Source organism: Nematostella vectensis, chromosome 10, assembly GCF_932526225.1.
Source record: "Nematostella vectensis chromosome 10, jaNemVect1.1, whole genome shotgun sequence".
Classification (NCBI taxonomy): domain Eukaryota; kingdom Metazoa; phylum Cnidaria; class Anthozoa; order Actiniaria; family Edwardsiidae; genus Nematostella; species Nematostella vectensis.
In genome coordinates this window covers 3,181,069-3,196,751 of record NC_064043.1, presented here as the reverse complement: position 1 = coordinate 3,196,751, position 15,683 = coordinate 3,181,069, and the positions used below count along the sequence as shown (strand labels likewise).

Genomic DNA, 15,683 nt, shown 5'->3' with positions numbered 1-15,683 from the left:
TGATGCCAATTGTGCGTCTTGGCCCGACTGGTGCCAATGTGTGTATGCTAGTGTGCTTCTAAAGTCCGCTTATACACCCTCAGTAGAACTGTCCGGACAAACTCCTCCTTCGCACCGTCTGTTGGGTATGGAGCTCGTCTGGGCATCAAGATCATTTCGAGCATCAAGCATACTCTTGTGACTAGAAATAAACTCTCGTTTAGTCTCCCGACCCTTCAACTGGTAATGGTGCCATTTTAGGCCTATAGAAATGGCGCGATTCTTGTCCTTTCGGCGCGACATAGCATTCTCTTGAACTCCGCCCTAAAGTCCGTGTTCCAGGCGCCGTACAGAATGGGGTTAATCACTGAGCTTAGCGCTGACATTGTTGATCCCCAGTACTCCAACCGACGATGGACGGGCACACCATAAGCCTTGAAGCCCCATAGCACTAGCGCTGGAAGCCAACATATCACGTAGCTAAGGACCACAGCGACCAGAAGGCGGGTTACACGAAGCTCTTCGACGCTCAACCGGGTATTTTGCCTCCGTATGCCTTGAGGTTGTACTGTACGGGCTCGTAATCGCTGCTTGTGCTGCCTTACTGTGCGATAAACCTGTGCGTAGCAGAAAACGATAGTTCCGTAGATGATGATGCCGAAGATGATCACGTAACTCATAGTGATTCCTGGGGTCTTGACGACTAAGAGGTCAAAAAAGCACAACATCTCGCCGGGATAGAACCTAGCTTTCCTACCAGCCGCCCAGTATATGGAGGGGAACATAAAGGAGAAGATCCAAGAGGATGATATGGCAAGGGCTACCGACCTTTTAGTTACAAGAATCTGCCCGCGATGAGGGGGTCGGACTACCTTCATGTATCGATGAATCGCAGTCAAACACATAGTGAGGAGAGAGACGGAGAGTAAAGATAGCGCGAAATAGGCCTGACTTTGGCAAATCGCTTCGGGAAGAATCATTCGGTTGGTGATTGTCAATGCTATGGAGGGGGTTACCACGGTAACGGCAATAAGGAAGTCAGCCATGGCGAGAGATCCGATGAAAGCATTGGATATTGTGCGCAGGCGAGGACAACGACACACGGCGATACACACAAGACAATTACCTATGGAAAGAAAAGAGAAAACTTCGCTAGGCTGACGTTTTACTTCCTTTTGCAGAACTCAATATGATAGAAATATAAATTAATTGACGACGATAAACTTAGCCTTAAAAAGATTAGCACAATTAGCTTAGGGAAAATGGGGTAGAAGCAACAGCGATTTTTAACTCTCTGTTTCCGATCCTCTTTGCTTTTTTACTACCAAGATGCCAAAATGTACAAATGAAATCGATGGATTACTGTACCACTTGTATCTATGACACTAATATTTTATCCGTAGTTTGAATTTTGACACCCACCGGTCAATGCAACGAACACGACCAGGGTTGCGATGATCGACTCGACGACAATCGACATACGATCCCGTGTTGCGAGCACTTTGCGAGCACGCTCTTCTTCTGTTACAAGTTCCGGCTCCATGATCTTCCTGGAGTTCTTTTTGTGTAGTGTAACTATGTCCTTCCGAGTTAAATCTTATCTCGATATTTAAATTAAAAAAAGAAGTATGCGATTGTAACATATCGTTTGATTAAAATGGTATTACCAATACGCCGCCGAGTTGATTATTTGAGCAGATTGTTTACACCGCTTTGGGCTAGATCGACGCGTCTACAATATTAGTACTGGTATTAATAAAAAAAACTGTAAGCAGATAAATATTTGATATTTGATACTTATTTGATTGCTCTAGCTTCTATCAGCATCAAAATCAAAGGTTTTGTAGCCGTCTTACTATCTTTCTTGGACATCTTAGTAACACCTGTTCTAGCGGAAGCACCAGAGAACACAATGTTAAGAGGCCGAGAACGGGACTAGGGCTAGCGCAACTGGGAAAGGTTTAGCGCAACTGGGTTACTGCTAGCGCAACTGGGTAGCTGCTAGAGCAACTGGGCAAGGGTTAGCGCAACTGGGTTAGGGTTAGCGCAACTAGGTTACTGCTAGCGCAACTGGGTTAGTGATTTCGCAACTGCGTTAGGGTTAGCGCAACTGGGTTAGTGATTTCGCAACTGCGTTAGGGTTAGCGCAACTGGGTTAGGGCTAGGAAGAGCTAGGAAGAGGACCACGCGAATACCGCTCACCGACTACCCTTGTCGTCTTATAAACAACTGCTTGATTTTCTTGCGCCTTGGTTTGTAATTGACGGATTCTCACTTGTGCTGCGCTTGTGTTCGACGCGGATTCTCACTTGTGTTGCCTTGTGTTTGACGGATTTTCCCTTGTGTTGCGCATATGTTTGACTGATTCTAATTTGTGTTGCGCTTGTGTTAAACTGTTTCTCACTACAGATTCTCACTTATGTGGGAAATTACTTTCTTCACTTTCTTCTTAGTCATGCTGACTAGTTTGTTTACTCTTTTCATATGGGAGAAATAAAACATAGCAGTAAGGGGTGACTAAGAAAAAAAACACAGAAAAAAACAGTTCCCATTCAACATATGTGCGTGCTATATCAACTAACTGCAAGATGTCAAACTCTGAGGGCTATTTGGGGGCCCCAACACAAGACGTCAAAATAATCAACAAAAAATCAACAAAAACTCGAAAAGAAGATTATACAATTTATTTGTCGCATGTTAAAACACCTATATTTTACAATTTTGAAATATGTGATTTAAAAAAGGATTTTTTACATTAATCCATGCCATATCCTTCGTATTTATTACACTTTTCAAAGCAAACATGTTATGAAATAAATACACCAGTTATTCATTTAGTTTATGCAGTTAAGGTATGTAGGTGGCGTTATGTAGGTGACGTTATGTAGGTGACGTTACACCACGAAATTGTGCACACGACTGGCAGACAGGGCCAGCCAAGCTGAGCCCACGAGCAGTGACTGGGTAGCTGTTATTCCCGCGCCGCCACTAGGTGTTTTGGAAGTGGGAACATTGCCAGAAATGGTACAGCCCTTGCAGTCTAGGTCGAAGTTGCACTTGCCCGTCGCAACGCAGTGTTGACTGCATCCCCCCCCTGGACATGACATGGTGCAGTTCTATGTATCAAAGGAAACGTTTCCAATTACCGTAAAATCTAGATCAAGTCCCCATCCCTCAAATATCCCCTCATCCCTTATAAGCCAAAGCTTTCAAAATTAGCCCCCGCTATATAACCCCAGTTCTACAAGTCAGAGGCAAAGTTGTTCAATTTAGTTACTCATTTATATTCAAGATGTTCTTGTTGCTGTTGGTCTCTTTTTTCCGAGGCCGTAAAACTGCTGCGACCAAGTTAAAATCAATCTCTGTGCGTCAAACCTTTTTCATTATTCCATATTTATAACCTTTTTTATTTCCCATCTAAAGCTGATTGGCACGACATGATACAGACATCCTCAGGTCTCATCAAGCCACCTCCATCCGTCTCCTCCGCCCCTCTCCCCTCCACTCCACTCCAACCCCCTCACCCCCACCCCCCAGAAACAGACCATTACTTACCTCTACAGCTGACGTGCACAACAAGATACAGCCACCTCCGGGATTCATCCAGCCAACCCCCCTCTCCCTCTCCCCCCCTCCCCTCCTTCCAAGAAACAGACAATGACCTACCTCTACAGATGACGAGCATGACATTATACAGCCCCCTCCAGGGCATGACAGCTCACAAGACTTGGCAGTGCAAGCCATGCTTGTGCAGTTTTTGCCACATTCCTGCGTGCACCGGTCGCCTCCACAACTGATCGCTTGGCAGCGTCCGTCTGTACACTTGGAGGTACAGACCTTAGCATCGCACCGCATCTTGCAGTCACCGGCCGACTTTTGACAGGTCTGATCACATGACTCTGTTCCATTATTTGGGCACTTCACATCACAGCCACTTCCGGTACATGTTACGCCGCACCAACGTGACTTGCAATCTGTCACGCATGCACCCTGACACTTTTGATTGCATGTTTTGGCCCCCTCACTACAATACAAGTTACATCCCTCACCGTCACATGACTGGTCGCATTTACCCGATGCTGAGCAGACAACCTGTTGGCAGTCCTTTCCGCATTTCTGGGTGCAGTTGGTTCCGCCGCAGGTCATATTTGGACAAGAGCCGTGGGCGCAGCTACTTTCGCAAGTTTGTGCAGCACAATTAAAGGAACACGAGCCCGTCTTACATTCCTGAGTGCAGTCAGCGGTGTTTTCGTTGGAGCAGTCCAGTTGACATCCTCTGGTACAATCTTGGTTACAAGACTCTGCGCTTGCGCACTGCATCCTCTTACATCCTACCCCTCGGCAAATCTGCTCAGCTTTGCCTGAACCGCTGGTCGCAAGACCGCAGGCGCCGTCTTCGCACTCCTGGGTGCACTTGGTGTTGGAATGGCATTCCATATTAGTGCAATTACTGGTGCAAGTTTGGAGACAAGTATGGGAGTTACAAGCCACATCTGTGCATCCTCCAGACAGGCATCTCTGATTGCAAGTGCTTGCGGCACATTTTAATCTAGGGCACGGTTTCTGATCCTTGTTCTGTAGGCAGAGCTGGTCGCACGAGCCATACCCCATGTTACGGGAGCAGTTGAAAGTGCAGTTGCCGTCGATACAGACCTGAGCGGTGCTGTTGCCTTTGATCTCCTGACAACTGGGCAGGTCAGCGACTGCACCAGGATGTAAATAGGCCATGCAACAACCGACGACGATACACCACACTAGCATGAATGTCATGATGCCCTGGAACACATAACAAGAATTATGGCACCTGACCTATAAAACACATTAGACACCATGTTTACGGCGCATTGCAAGGCACTACAGCTGGGCCGTAGCAGGAGGAGACTGGTGCATGTGCTCTCTTCAACCTCCCCATAAGTATAGAATAACTATTTACTGCGATGTCTATTTAACATACAGGTATAGAATAACTATTTACTGCGATGTCTATTTTACATACAGGTATAGAATAACTATTTACTGCGATGTCTATTTTACATACAGGTATAGAATAACTATTTACTGCGATGTCTATTTAACATACAGGTATAGAATAACTATTTACTGCGATGTCTATTTAACATACAGGTATAGAATAACTATTTACTGCGATGTCTATTTTACATACAGGTATAGAATAACTATTTACTGCGATGTCCATTTAACACACAGGTATAGAATAACTATTTACTGCGATGTCTATTTTACATACAGGTATAGAATAACTATTTACTGCGATGTCTATTTTACATACAGGTATAGAATAACTATTTACTGCGATGTCTATTTTACATACAGGTATAGAATAACTATTTACTGCGATGTCCATTTAACATACAGGTATAGAATAACTATTTACTGTGATGTCTATTTTACATACAGGTATAGAATAACTATTTACTGCGATGTCCATTTAACATACAGGTATAGAATAACTATTTACTGCGATTTCTATTTTACATACAGGTATAGAATAACTATTTACTGCGATGTCTATTTTACATACAGGTATAGAATAACTATTTACTGCGATTTCTATTTTACATACAGGTATAGAATAACTATTTACTGCGATGTCTATTTAACATACAGGTATAGAATAACTATTTACTGCGATTTCTATTTTACATACAGGTATAGAATAACTATTTACTGCGATGTCCATTTTACATACATATATAGAATAACTATTTACTGCGATGTCTATTTTACATACAGGTATAGAATAACTATTTACTGCGATTTCTATTTTACCTACAGGTATAGAATAACAATTTAGTGCGATGTCCATTTTACATACAGGAGGCGACAGGAAGAATTTGCAGCGACTAAAACAGCTTAGAATGGCAATAAAACGCGGGATTAAGATTATAGTACACCGTCAAACTACTATTTTATTTTGAAGTCGCAATATTTATTTTAAACAAGATTTGTTCGCTCATACAAATATTTTATTTACTCGCCGTGGGCAAGGATTCAAGAAGTACGGTAGTTTGATGATAAGTAGAACTGAAAAGAGGGAGATGGATATTAGAGTCAAAGATTAAAGTATAGAGCCCGAACAAAACATTACACTGCTAGGGGTAAATATTGACAGTAAGCTTACATTCTCTGTGCACATAAGTTCTATTCGATTTGTAAGTAGTCAAAAAGTGGGTTTTGTTAGGCTGCGTAACCTTCTTGCACCTGATGCAAAGTTGCAGTTGTTTAAAGCAGCAATCTTACCGCATCTCACCTATTGCAGCACAGTATGGCATTTTGGCAAGGCTAGCGATTCACGGAAACTTGTGAGAGTCCAAGAAAGGACTCTGAGTGCAGTTTACTGTAATTGGAATGCCTCCTATAGGGAGCTATTAACGATACCGTAGACCCAAATGGCTTCATTTCGGGAGAAATTTTTTTATTATCCCATTCGCTGACAATAGGCACACTCTAGATGTTAGCAAAAAAAAATACCACCAAAATCTTAAATACTCTGCCAGATATTCAAGAAAAAACGAATTCGAACAAGTGTAGCGTTACTCTCGAAGGCGTCAATAATCCCATAATCCTGTTTAATTAGCTCAAAGTCCCGCGATCAACATCCGGGGAACTAAGTTTTACGGCTTTTCCCTCTAATTAGCATACAAGCGCGTCAGTATCATTGTCGACGTTTTATCCGAGATTTATCCGTATTTATATCAACTTTATAAGCGTTTTCTCTAAAGTTTGCATAGTTGTAAACTACGCTAAGATTAAGTAAGAATCCTTGGCTTCCTTGAAGAAGGCTAAGCGAGGAAAAAAGCCCAAAACATAGAGTTGTCTTCATTCGCGGTCTTTTTAATTTTTCCGCGCTCTTCTTTTTTTCGGTGCAGGCTCGCTTCGGTCTAGGCATCTTCCTTCACTTGCACGACTAGCGCTATGACATTTGAGCGCCTAAGAGTTTTCCCGCTGCGTGTAGAGCGTGCAATGTGATTGGTTGCCATACGCGGCTCTATTTGCTCTTCGTCTGTCATTACTGTCACGCTGCCTCTAATGTTTACACAACTTCAATTCCCGATATCTCGCAATCAAGTTTCGCCCCATCTTACTCTAAATATCTGAATTAAAGATACACTTCCAACCGCCCGATTCCTGCGCAAGTTGGCAAGTGTCTAGTATAGATATTGTTCTGTCACACCGTGCCGCGGATAATCAATAGCTTTTTTTGCTACGGACTTAATTAGCGCGTTGTAGCCAAAGAAGCAAAATTATTCCACGCCTAACTTTCACCCTTGATTATTAATCAACGAGGCTGTGTGACGCCAAATGTAGACACGGTTTGTCAGTTCAGTACATGACGAAAGATATAAAGCAGATCCCGGGAGGTTACGCGCTTTTGGTGTGTATAAATAATTCGCATAAGGGATCGATTTCGCACTTCGGACCAGGCAAAAGCACTCAAAATTAAGCGCGTATAAAAAATGTTTTTTTTAGGAGGAAAGTACAATCATTAAGCTTTAGATTGATATATAGTTTGTTGACATTTGTTTTAATCCGACGCGAGCGCGAGCGATTTTGCCGGGACGATCGGGGTCTGCGGTATTCTTAACCTAAGAGTCAAAAATGGAATATGTCCTAAGTATATCGCTGACTTATTTGTAATTAAGAACAGCAAGTACAGTCTAAGAACTAAGGAGTTCGTACTACCTAGTAAACACTACAGGCTATGGGAAACATTCTATAAGATTCTTAGGGCCCTCACTTTGGTCTAAGCTTGATTCAAATACCCGCAATACACCTAGTACCGGTGCGTTCAAGAGCACAATTACCAAATTTGACATTGAGCAGCTCATGGCTGGTGACTTCGGGGACTGCTTTTTGTGCGCATCTTAGCCAATTTGTAAATATTCGTGTGTAAATAGTCTTTTGTAAATAGTTAGATATCTATAATCATAAATCAGTAGGTTTTAGAAATTTCATATTCTTATACCCCTATACTACTATAAATTTGTAATATTTTAGTTTTAGTTATAATGTCCGTACTTAGTGGGTCACTGCTATTAATTTGACACTGAAATAAAGTTACCTTTCTATCTCTAGCGAGGACAGGAAAGTTTGCACTGCAAACCCAACTGTGTTCACTAAAGTAGAAAAAAGCTTGTAGCCTAGATTTTTTTCCATTAAAGTATGGATTCTATTACCCTGGGTACCAGAGCCTTCAGACTCTCGTCCAGTGACGCTAATAATAATAATAATAATAATAATAATAATAATAATAATAATAATAATAGCAATAGCAATAGCAATAGCAATAGCAATAGCAATAGCAATAGCAATAGCAATAGCAATAGCAATAGCAATAGCAATAGCAATAGCAATAGCAATAGCAATAGCAATAGCAATAGCAATAGCAATAGCAATAGCAATAGCAATAGCAATAGCAATAGCAATAGCAATAGCAATAGCAATAGCAATAGCAATAGCAATAGCAATAGCAATAGCAATAGCAATAGCAATAGCAATAGCAATAGCAATAGCAATAGCAATAGCAATAGCAATAGCAATAGCAATAGCAATAGCAATAGCAATAGCAATAGCAATAGCAATAGCAATAGCAATAGCAATAGCAATAGCAATAGCAATAGCAATAGCAATAGCAATAGCAATAGCAATAGCAATAGCAATAGCAATAGCAATAGCAATAGCAATAGCAATAGCAATAGCAATAGCAATAGCAATAGCAATAGTAATAGTAATAGTAATAGTAATAGTAATAGTAGTAGTAATAGTAGTAGTAGTAGTGGTAGTAGTGGTAGTAGTAGTAGTAGTAATAGTAGTAGTAATAATAATAATTAGTTTAATTCAACCTTCCGCAGTATAGACTGGATTACAGGTGAGTCAGAGATACAAGTAAGCACTACAATAAAGTACAATTAATTTAAATGTAATCAGCATATTTAACCGTAACGAACTCGTTGAAACGACTCGTATCAGTGGTCGAAGTAGGCCTCTGATACGATCACAGGTAGCCCAGGCAATGGTTTCGAAGCTTGTTCGTAGCTTGGAATCGGCTGTTATTCTTAGAGGTAAAACGAGTGGATTTTTTGTGAAACATTGCCAATAAAATTGCATTGTTGTTGCAAACTATTATTAGCCTGCGAGGTGGAAAGTTTGCAAGGCTGTCATCGGCGCATAGTGCTTAATGCTTAAATGTTAGACCCTATTAAAGCTTGCGCTTATTTCTAGGGGGCGCCAAGGTATTATAGGCGGCGAAGGTGGCCAGGGATCCGTAAGGATCTTAAGACTGGCAGTGCACTTGATTTAAAGGAGTCAATCGACGAGGACTCGACAACCTCGGAGGGAAGCAAGTTCCAAGTCCTGATAGTTCTAGGAAAAAAAGAGTATGAGTGGGAAAGTACATTGGACTGAATCTGGTTATATTTAGAGGAGTTTGTTCTGGACGGTCGAAGGTTTGGCTGAAATTGTTGAGGTAGAGCAATGTTCACTAAATTGTTGCGGATTTTATAGAAGAGGCATAGTTGGGCGAGCTGACGTCGCACTTCAAGCGAGTCCCAATTCAGGGATTTAACAAGGTCAGATGAGCTTGCCCTGGGGTCGTAGGTACCAGTAACGAAACGCGCCGCATTTTTCTGCACTTGCTCTAATTTGTTGATGTCTCTATCCGTGAAGGGGTTCCATACTGGAGAAGCATATTCCATGACCGGTCTTATCATTGAAAAGTAATCTGTTATATAAATTAAACAAAAATAAGAGATAACAGATTACTTAACTTGCTTCGAAAACTGATAGTTCTGAATTTTAGACCACGAAAAATTATGAAATCCGTATCGAATGCGCCGGTGACACCTCGCGCTATAAGTTGTTTGCTTCGCTCCCGTGTTCAGCCGAGCGTACCTAATTGTCCAACGGCGCCGGTCAAGGATTCAAATCGCTGCTTACCAGTTTTAAAAAATGGCTAGCGGCCAGGGAAAATGATTAAGCTCGGATGTTTTGCCACATATCGAATGTAAGTGTACCCTGGCATAGGTCTGCGAGATAAAAATATTTCGTTTGTTGTATTTTCCTCGCGAATTTCGACGGTATTTGATTGCTACCGAGGCGCCTCCAACCTTGTTTCTTTCCTTAGTAGGGGGAGAGAATCATATATTCCGTTACGAAAACCCCCCAAAATCGTATATTACACATAAATATGACAACAACAAGTTTGTCTTAAAATTGCCTTAAAACAACAGTTTTTCTTTCACAAAAAATCGCGACTTCAATCCACTCGTTTTATCTCTAAGAATAACAGCCGATTCCAAGCTACGAACAAGCTTCAAAACCATTGCCTGGGCTACCTGTGATACGATGTAGATTTAGACCTGAGTTTATACCCTGAATCATGTGTAATGCGACAATATTGTTTGCTACTGTTATGCAAAACGCAGCAAAATAAAATGAACTTACCCATTTTCCTAAGCGAAATACAAGACTAAAGACCCCGAAAATTTCAAATAACAAATCATATTTGATTGCGAGTTTGTCGTGTGGTCCAGTTCTCGTAGTAGTCGATCGGAAATCATGATATTCCTCGAGTATCTCATGCTCGTCCTCGAGTATCTCATGCTCGCCCTCGAGTATCTCATGCTCGTCCTCGAGTATCTCATGCTCGCCCTCGAGTATCTCATGGTCGTCCTTGAGTATCTCATGCTCGATGCTCATGACTCTTAGGGTCGACATTTCATGGCCTGGTAGCGAATAGAGTGTTGATACTAGTGCTACTAGTATTATTCTCCGTTACAACCAAAACCCCCATATGTTCGTCAGATTTCCCGGAAAACTTAAAACCTTTTTATTCTTTCCGCGGAATCAATTTCTAGGAACATAAAAAAACAGCGCCACAGGGAACTCAAAGCGTGTAAAGGATTTTAGTGTAACGGATACTGTGAAAACAAAGTAGTTTCACTGAAGTTGTATTGCCTCCCGCTTGTGACGCTAGCTAACGAGCTAGTCTACAGAATCCAAACTTATTTGCATTTCCATTGTATTTATTGCGTCGTTCTATAGAAATCATGGTGTGAAAACCCATTGGCCCAGTAGTAGTCGCTCCTTTTCTAGTAATAACTGTTTATAGGATGGTAGTTTGTTGTATAAAAAGTGAATTTAGTCGCAGTTACTATTTTCTGTTTAGAGTCATATGCGAAAACAAAGTAGTTTAGAAAGTACGAACGGTATGCAGTGCGGAGATGGACAATATGGTCACGCCATGATGTTAACCAGAATCATACAGAAACTACACAGAGAAAGACACCTACCAAACCACTAGGCCAGATAGCACTACAAACCTAAAAGTTTACGTTTATGATCGAACATAATAAATAAACAGTTTTTTTTAGTACAGGCTTCTTTGTTGTATTCATAACCCCCTTATAATACCGTCCTTATAATCACAGTAGGAATCAGTTAAACTCAACTCTGGAGCATAAAGCGATAGCTCGAATATGGCGATTATACACCTTTTTAATGCTGACCAAATAATACGAGCTTGTACATATTAGGTGGTCTACTATGAGTTTTACATACCGTTCTCTTGAGATTTCAGCAAATTGGCATTCGCTTTAACACTCCTGTAAACAACAGAAGTGCACACCTCATCGATCTAATCATATTCGAGATTGTCACGGCTATTTCAAACAGCCGCTAAGAGGACATTTAGCTGAGCGACCGCGCTTTTAATAACAGACCGGAAGTCGTGGTTATTAACTCTGTTAATGACTAACGCGCGGCGCTCGGCGCACGCTTCCTCGATACTTGGAAGTAAAAAACGTGATGCGTACCAGCTAGTGTTGAAAGACAAGTGTGCGCAATGAGCATTTTTAGAATATTTAGGAAATTACCTCACAGATAAGGTGCTATAAGCGGCAGTGCCATGAATACTGTAACAATAAGAAGAGTTTACTTTACAGTGCTAAGGCAATTAATGGCGGAAACAAATTGCGCAAAATAAATGACTTCATGTTCAGACTATGATCTTGCCTGAGTTTTTATATCGCAACCACTGCATTCAATGCAATCTCCCCCCTTTACAGTTCTCATTTCTACACTCATACGGTATCGCGAATGCTTTTTGACTGATTTCTGAACTTACTTAATATTTGGAGTTCATGGCCGGCGCGACCTCGGAAGGTGAACGCATTAACAGTATTCACCTACAAAATCTTGAAAAAATTTGCAGAGTTTGTGGAAATCGCCTCAAGAAATACAAAGACCGGTTCGAAACTAGTTATAATTGCAAGGGCCACGTAGTATTTCTTGCTGAAACCTACAATTTGAGTATTGAAAAGGACGATCAGACGATTCACCCATCGAAGTTCTGTCGTGAGTGTTTTCGGTCGTATCGCATCCACACTCGCGAGGTCGTTTTTTGGGAAAAACAGACTGACACTTGCAGTACTTGCGAAAAAGAAGAGTTTGCAAGAAAAGGAGGAAGACCAAAAAAGTCAAAGCGAGGTGGTGGAAACACAAGAAAAGCGCAGCGACGGATCTCCTTTGTAGACTCTGTTGCGGCGTTACAAGATTAAATAGCCGATGTGACAAAAGAGATTGCAAGTCGACGGATTGATAATTTTTCAGAACGGTTCGAGTTGAACGAAATCCGAAAAGACGACTTCTATTGTCCAATTTGCTGCGAGCTATTGGACAAACCGGTCGAGACAATCTTTACGCATAATGCTTGTGGCGCGTGCCTTACACAAGCCCTTGCCGTTAACTCTTCATGCCCGGTGTGTAAAACAATCCTCAGTTCCGGGGACGACATCAAAAAGTTCAACCATACGCTACTTGGTCTGATAGAAAGTCAAATATACAAGTGCAAAGGATGCGGTAAGGAAGTACAATATCAGCATTGTGGGGAACATGAATGTCGACCAAGCGAAGGCAGCGCCCCCCCAAACGTCGCCCAACAGCAGCCATCCCAGACAATCAGCGAGGCCCTAAAAGACCTGAGAGATGGGAAAATGAATAGGGAGGTCGCCGAACTGGGGACTGCAGTGGTGCGAGAACTTTTAAAGCGCTCAGCTGACAAAACCGTCTCACTACCATGCCGCGGAAAGGTAAATACCCACCCACCCCCCCCCCCCCCCCGAAAAAAAACATTCAATTTGATCATTTCTTCTTGTCAAAATAAGCTAATTACTGTTTTTGATCCACAGTCATTGGTGTTAAAACACACGCCAAATTCCCAAAAGCCAAATGACGAGGTTACATTTACAGAAGGTCGGTGGGAGGCTAAGCGCGGGTGGGGAGATGGACACCCTGGTTATCCATCAACTGCGACAAAAGGAGAAGAAGGAGCGCGAGGCAGTTCTAAAGAAAGCCCTTGGCAAGGAACTCATCTTGCAGATTCCAGAGGGAGAGGCCTTGGCCATGAAAGCTGACCTCCGCCTACCTTGGTTTGCCCTTGGAAAGCTTACGCGGTAGGTTTTTATTTATAAAAATCTAAATTAATCCTTTGTTAGAAACGAAATAATTGGTTGAAGTAGCAACATATCTTAAAGTATTTGTTTCGCTACGACAGGTGGTTTAGTAACTGGATTTTGTCCACATTTTGTTCACAAAGCCCAAGAATATCGAAGCCGTTTGCCACAGAGTCATTGAGGTCTGCCAGACTGAGTGTCCAGAACTACTTGGCCAGGCAAGAACTGTCAAGGCAAAATTCCAACAGTTGTTCAGCTTATTCAGTGTTTGCCACTTCAAGTACAATTCTGCGACCCCGATGTCCCAAGAACAGTTATCAATTCTGGGTAAATACGAATTGAAATAGTGCCATTCTACAACCTGAATATTCAAACCTATTTTGACTTATTTTTCGCCAACAGAGCAAGATATCAAACTACTATGTGGTTACTACCGCGAAACATTTCCTGATGAGTCTTTCCCTCCCAAGTTACACATGCTGGAGCACCACGTCGTGGAAATTCATCAGGCGCTGGAGATTCCATTTGGGCTTTTTCGGGGAGCAGGGAGGCGAATCAATCCACCATGAGCTTCAGGCCCTGCACCGTACGCACAGCCAAACAAAGCCGGCTACAAATCGCCTCAAAGCCATCATCCAAGATCACTACGTGATCGTTGCACCGGCTAACAGGAACGTTATTCCTGAGAAGAAACGGCGTAATCTTAAAAGCAAAGAAAAGCAATGAAGTTAGAAGTTAGAATTAAAGGCCGATATCATTGCAATATATTTGTATAAATTAAGTAACTACTTATAGCTTTCGGTTGAATCAGGCAGACTCCATTATTTTAGCAAACGAAATACGAAAACATAATATTCATACTAATTATTGTAGAAGCTTGCAAAATATTTAAGTTGCTTAAAGTTATCGTAGAGGTTTTCTGAAACCATAGCATTATGATAGTAAGCGACTAACTTTATGTAAAACCAATTTGAAAGCCACAATCAATAAAAACAGCTGAAGCCTCTAATGGCGATGCGATACACAACCAACAAAACATGCCAAGACGGATAAGATCGTAGAATGTTTAATAATCATTCGCGACACGAACTTACCTCGTGATTCCATTCATGAGAGCTAATACTTCAACCAGTTACCCTCAGATTTCCTTGGAAAACTCCGACAAGACAGCAAAATGAAGCCATTCCTAGCTAAATGGGTAATATTTTTATCGAGGGGGAATTCGATTGCCATCATTATAGGTCGATTTTCTCGAGAATTTTAGCAAAATTGATGCCGTTTTCTGTCCTCAAGGCCAAAAACCCGCTTCCCCTGGATCATTTGCACATTAGTGGCTTAAAATATGCTGTTTTTGATTGGTTTAAAATACAATGGGCTTTTCCAACTAAGACGCCATCTTTACGTAGTCAAGGGCAATGAAGACCGCTTACGTACTGTTCGCGGGCGACTAAATGTCCTCACCGACGATGCCGTGTTGTATGGTAACTGCTAGAACATGTAAATACCTTATGGGGACAATATAAAGCTCAACTGAAGCGCGACCCGAAACACGCCTAAAGTAGAAACACTGATATTTATTTCTTGCATTTACAAGTAACATATGAACATATTGCTGCGCTTATGGTCGTCACGAAATGTTTTTTTGTAATAATGTATAATTTTCTTCTAAGACATGGTCAGTTTTTAATGATGGCTAGGTTTATAGGCACATGATCAAACATCTTTTCAAAATTGAGAGTTGGCAAGCTAGATCGAAATTCCAACTTAACACCCATCCCTAAAATTTTAACATAAGACTATAGTAGTGGTTAAGATAAACCACTAAAATGCATCACCTATATACAGATATACTCTTTCTAGTAAGTGAATACTGCATCTTTTATTAGGATTTTGGTTGACTGGACCTTAATCTAAACGATGTGTAGCAAATTTCAAGCAAGGCTGTTGTCAGCGCCATCGCTAGACTGTAGACTGACTGCAGTGCATTGTGGTAACTTCAAGACAAACTTCACTGGTAAGTGTGGAACTTGAAATTAGAGGTGGGGAATTATGTTTTCAGTCTGTTTTGCTCAGAATTTTCCCTAGGGGAACATGTTTTCTACAACCAGAGCAAATCCAGGATTTTATTAGTGACTTGAGGGTACGAACATTATTCGGAAATTTTCCATTTATATTTCGTATATAAAAAAAACACAACAACAAAACAGGGGATTGACTTACTTACAGAAAAGG

The 15,683-nt window shown here is 41.5% G+C and overlaps 2 protein-coding genes across 4 annotated transcripts; both read right to left on the bottom strand.

The window, feature by feature from the left end:
• Nucleotides 1-7: 7 nt before the first annotated feature.
• LOC125573323 (beta-3 adrenergic receptor-like) lies at nucleotides 8-2,541 on the bottom strand. Its single transcript, XM_048733881.1, has one exon. The coding sequence runs from the start codon at nucleotides 1,023-1,025 to the stop codon at nucleotides 243-245; it is 783 nt and encodes a 260-aa protein (XP_048589838.1). The 5' UTR covers nucleotides 1,026-2,541; the 3' UTR covers nucleotides 8-242.
• Nucleotides 2,542-2,648: 107 nt separating this feature from the next.
• Nucleotides 2,649-12,562, bottom strand: LOC116620700 (keratin-associated protein 5-1). Of its 3 annotated transcripts, none has more exons than XM_032386325.2 (4): nucleotides 11,560-12,562; nucleotides 10,444-10,724; nucleotides 3,646-4,755; nucleotides 2,649-3,095 (listed from the first exon to the last, which is right to left on the bottom strand). In XM_032386325.2, the coding sequence occupies exons 2-4, from the start codon at nucleotides 10,714-10,716 to the stop codon at nucleotides 2,874-2,876; spliced, it is 1,605 nt and encodes a 534-aa protein (XP_032242216.1). In that variant the 5' UTR covers nucleotides 10,717-10,724; nucleotides 11,560-12,562; the 3' UTR covers nucleotides 2,649-2,873. The 3 variants fall into 3 exon arrangements, with proteins under 3 accessions (XP_032242216.1, XP_048589837.1, XP_032242219.1); XM_048733880.1 differs by lacking the exon at nucleotides 11,560-12,562 and having other exon boundaries at nucleotides 10,444-10,617; nucleotides 10,660-10,992; XM_032386328.2 differs by lacking the exon at nucleotides 10,444-10,724.
• Nucleotides 12,563-15,683: the final 3,121 nt, after the last annotated feature.

Bases quoted from the DNA above. Each gene is read 5' to 3' on its own strand.
- LOC125573323 (XM_048733881.1), bottom strand. From the start codon at position 1,025: ATGGCTGACTTCCTTATTGCCGTTACCGTGGTAACCCCCTCCATAGCA.
- LOC116620700 (XM_032386325.2), bottom strand. From the start codon at position 10,716: ATGTCGACCCTAAGAGTCATGAGCATCGAGCATGAGATACTCAAGGAC. The intron at 4,756-10,443 runs GTAAGTTCATTT...TATGTGTTCCAG, and splicing joins TATTTCGCTTAGGAAAATGG to GGCATCATGACATTCATGCT. The intron at 3,096-3,645 runs GTAGGTCATTGT...TTTGATACATAG, and splicing joins CATGCTCGTCATCTGTAGAG to AACTGCACCATGTCATGTCC.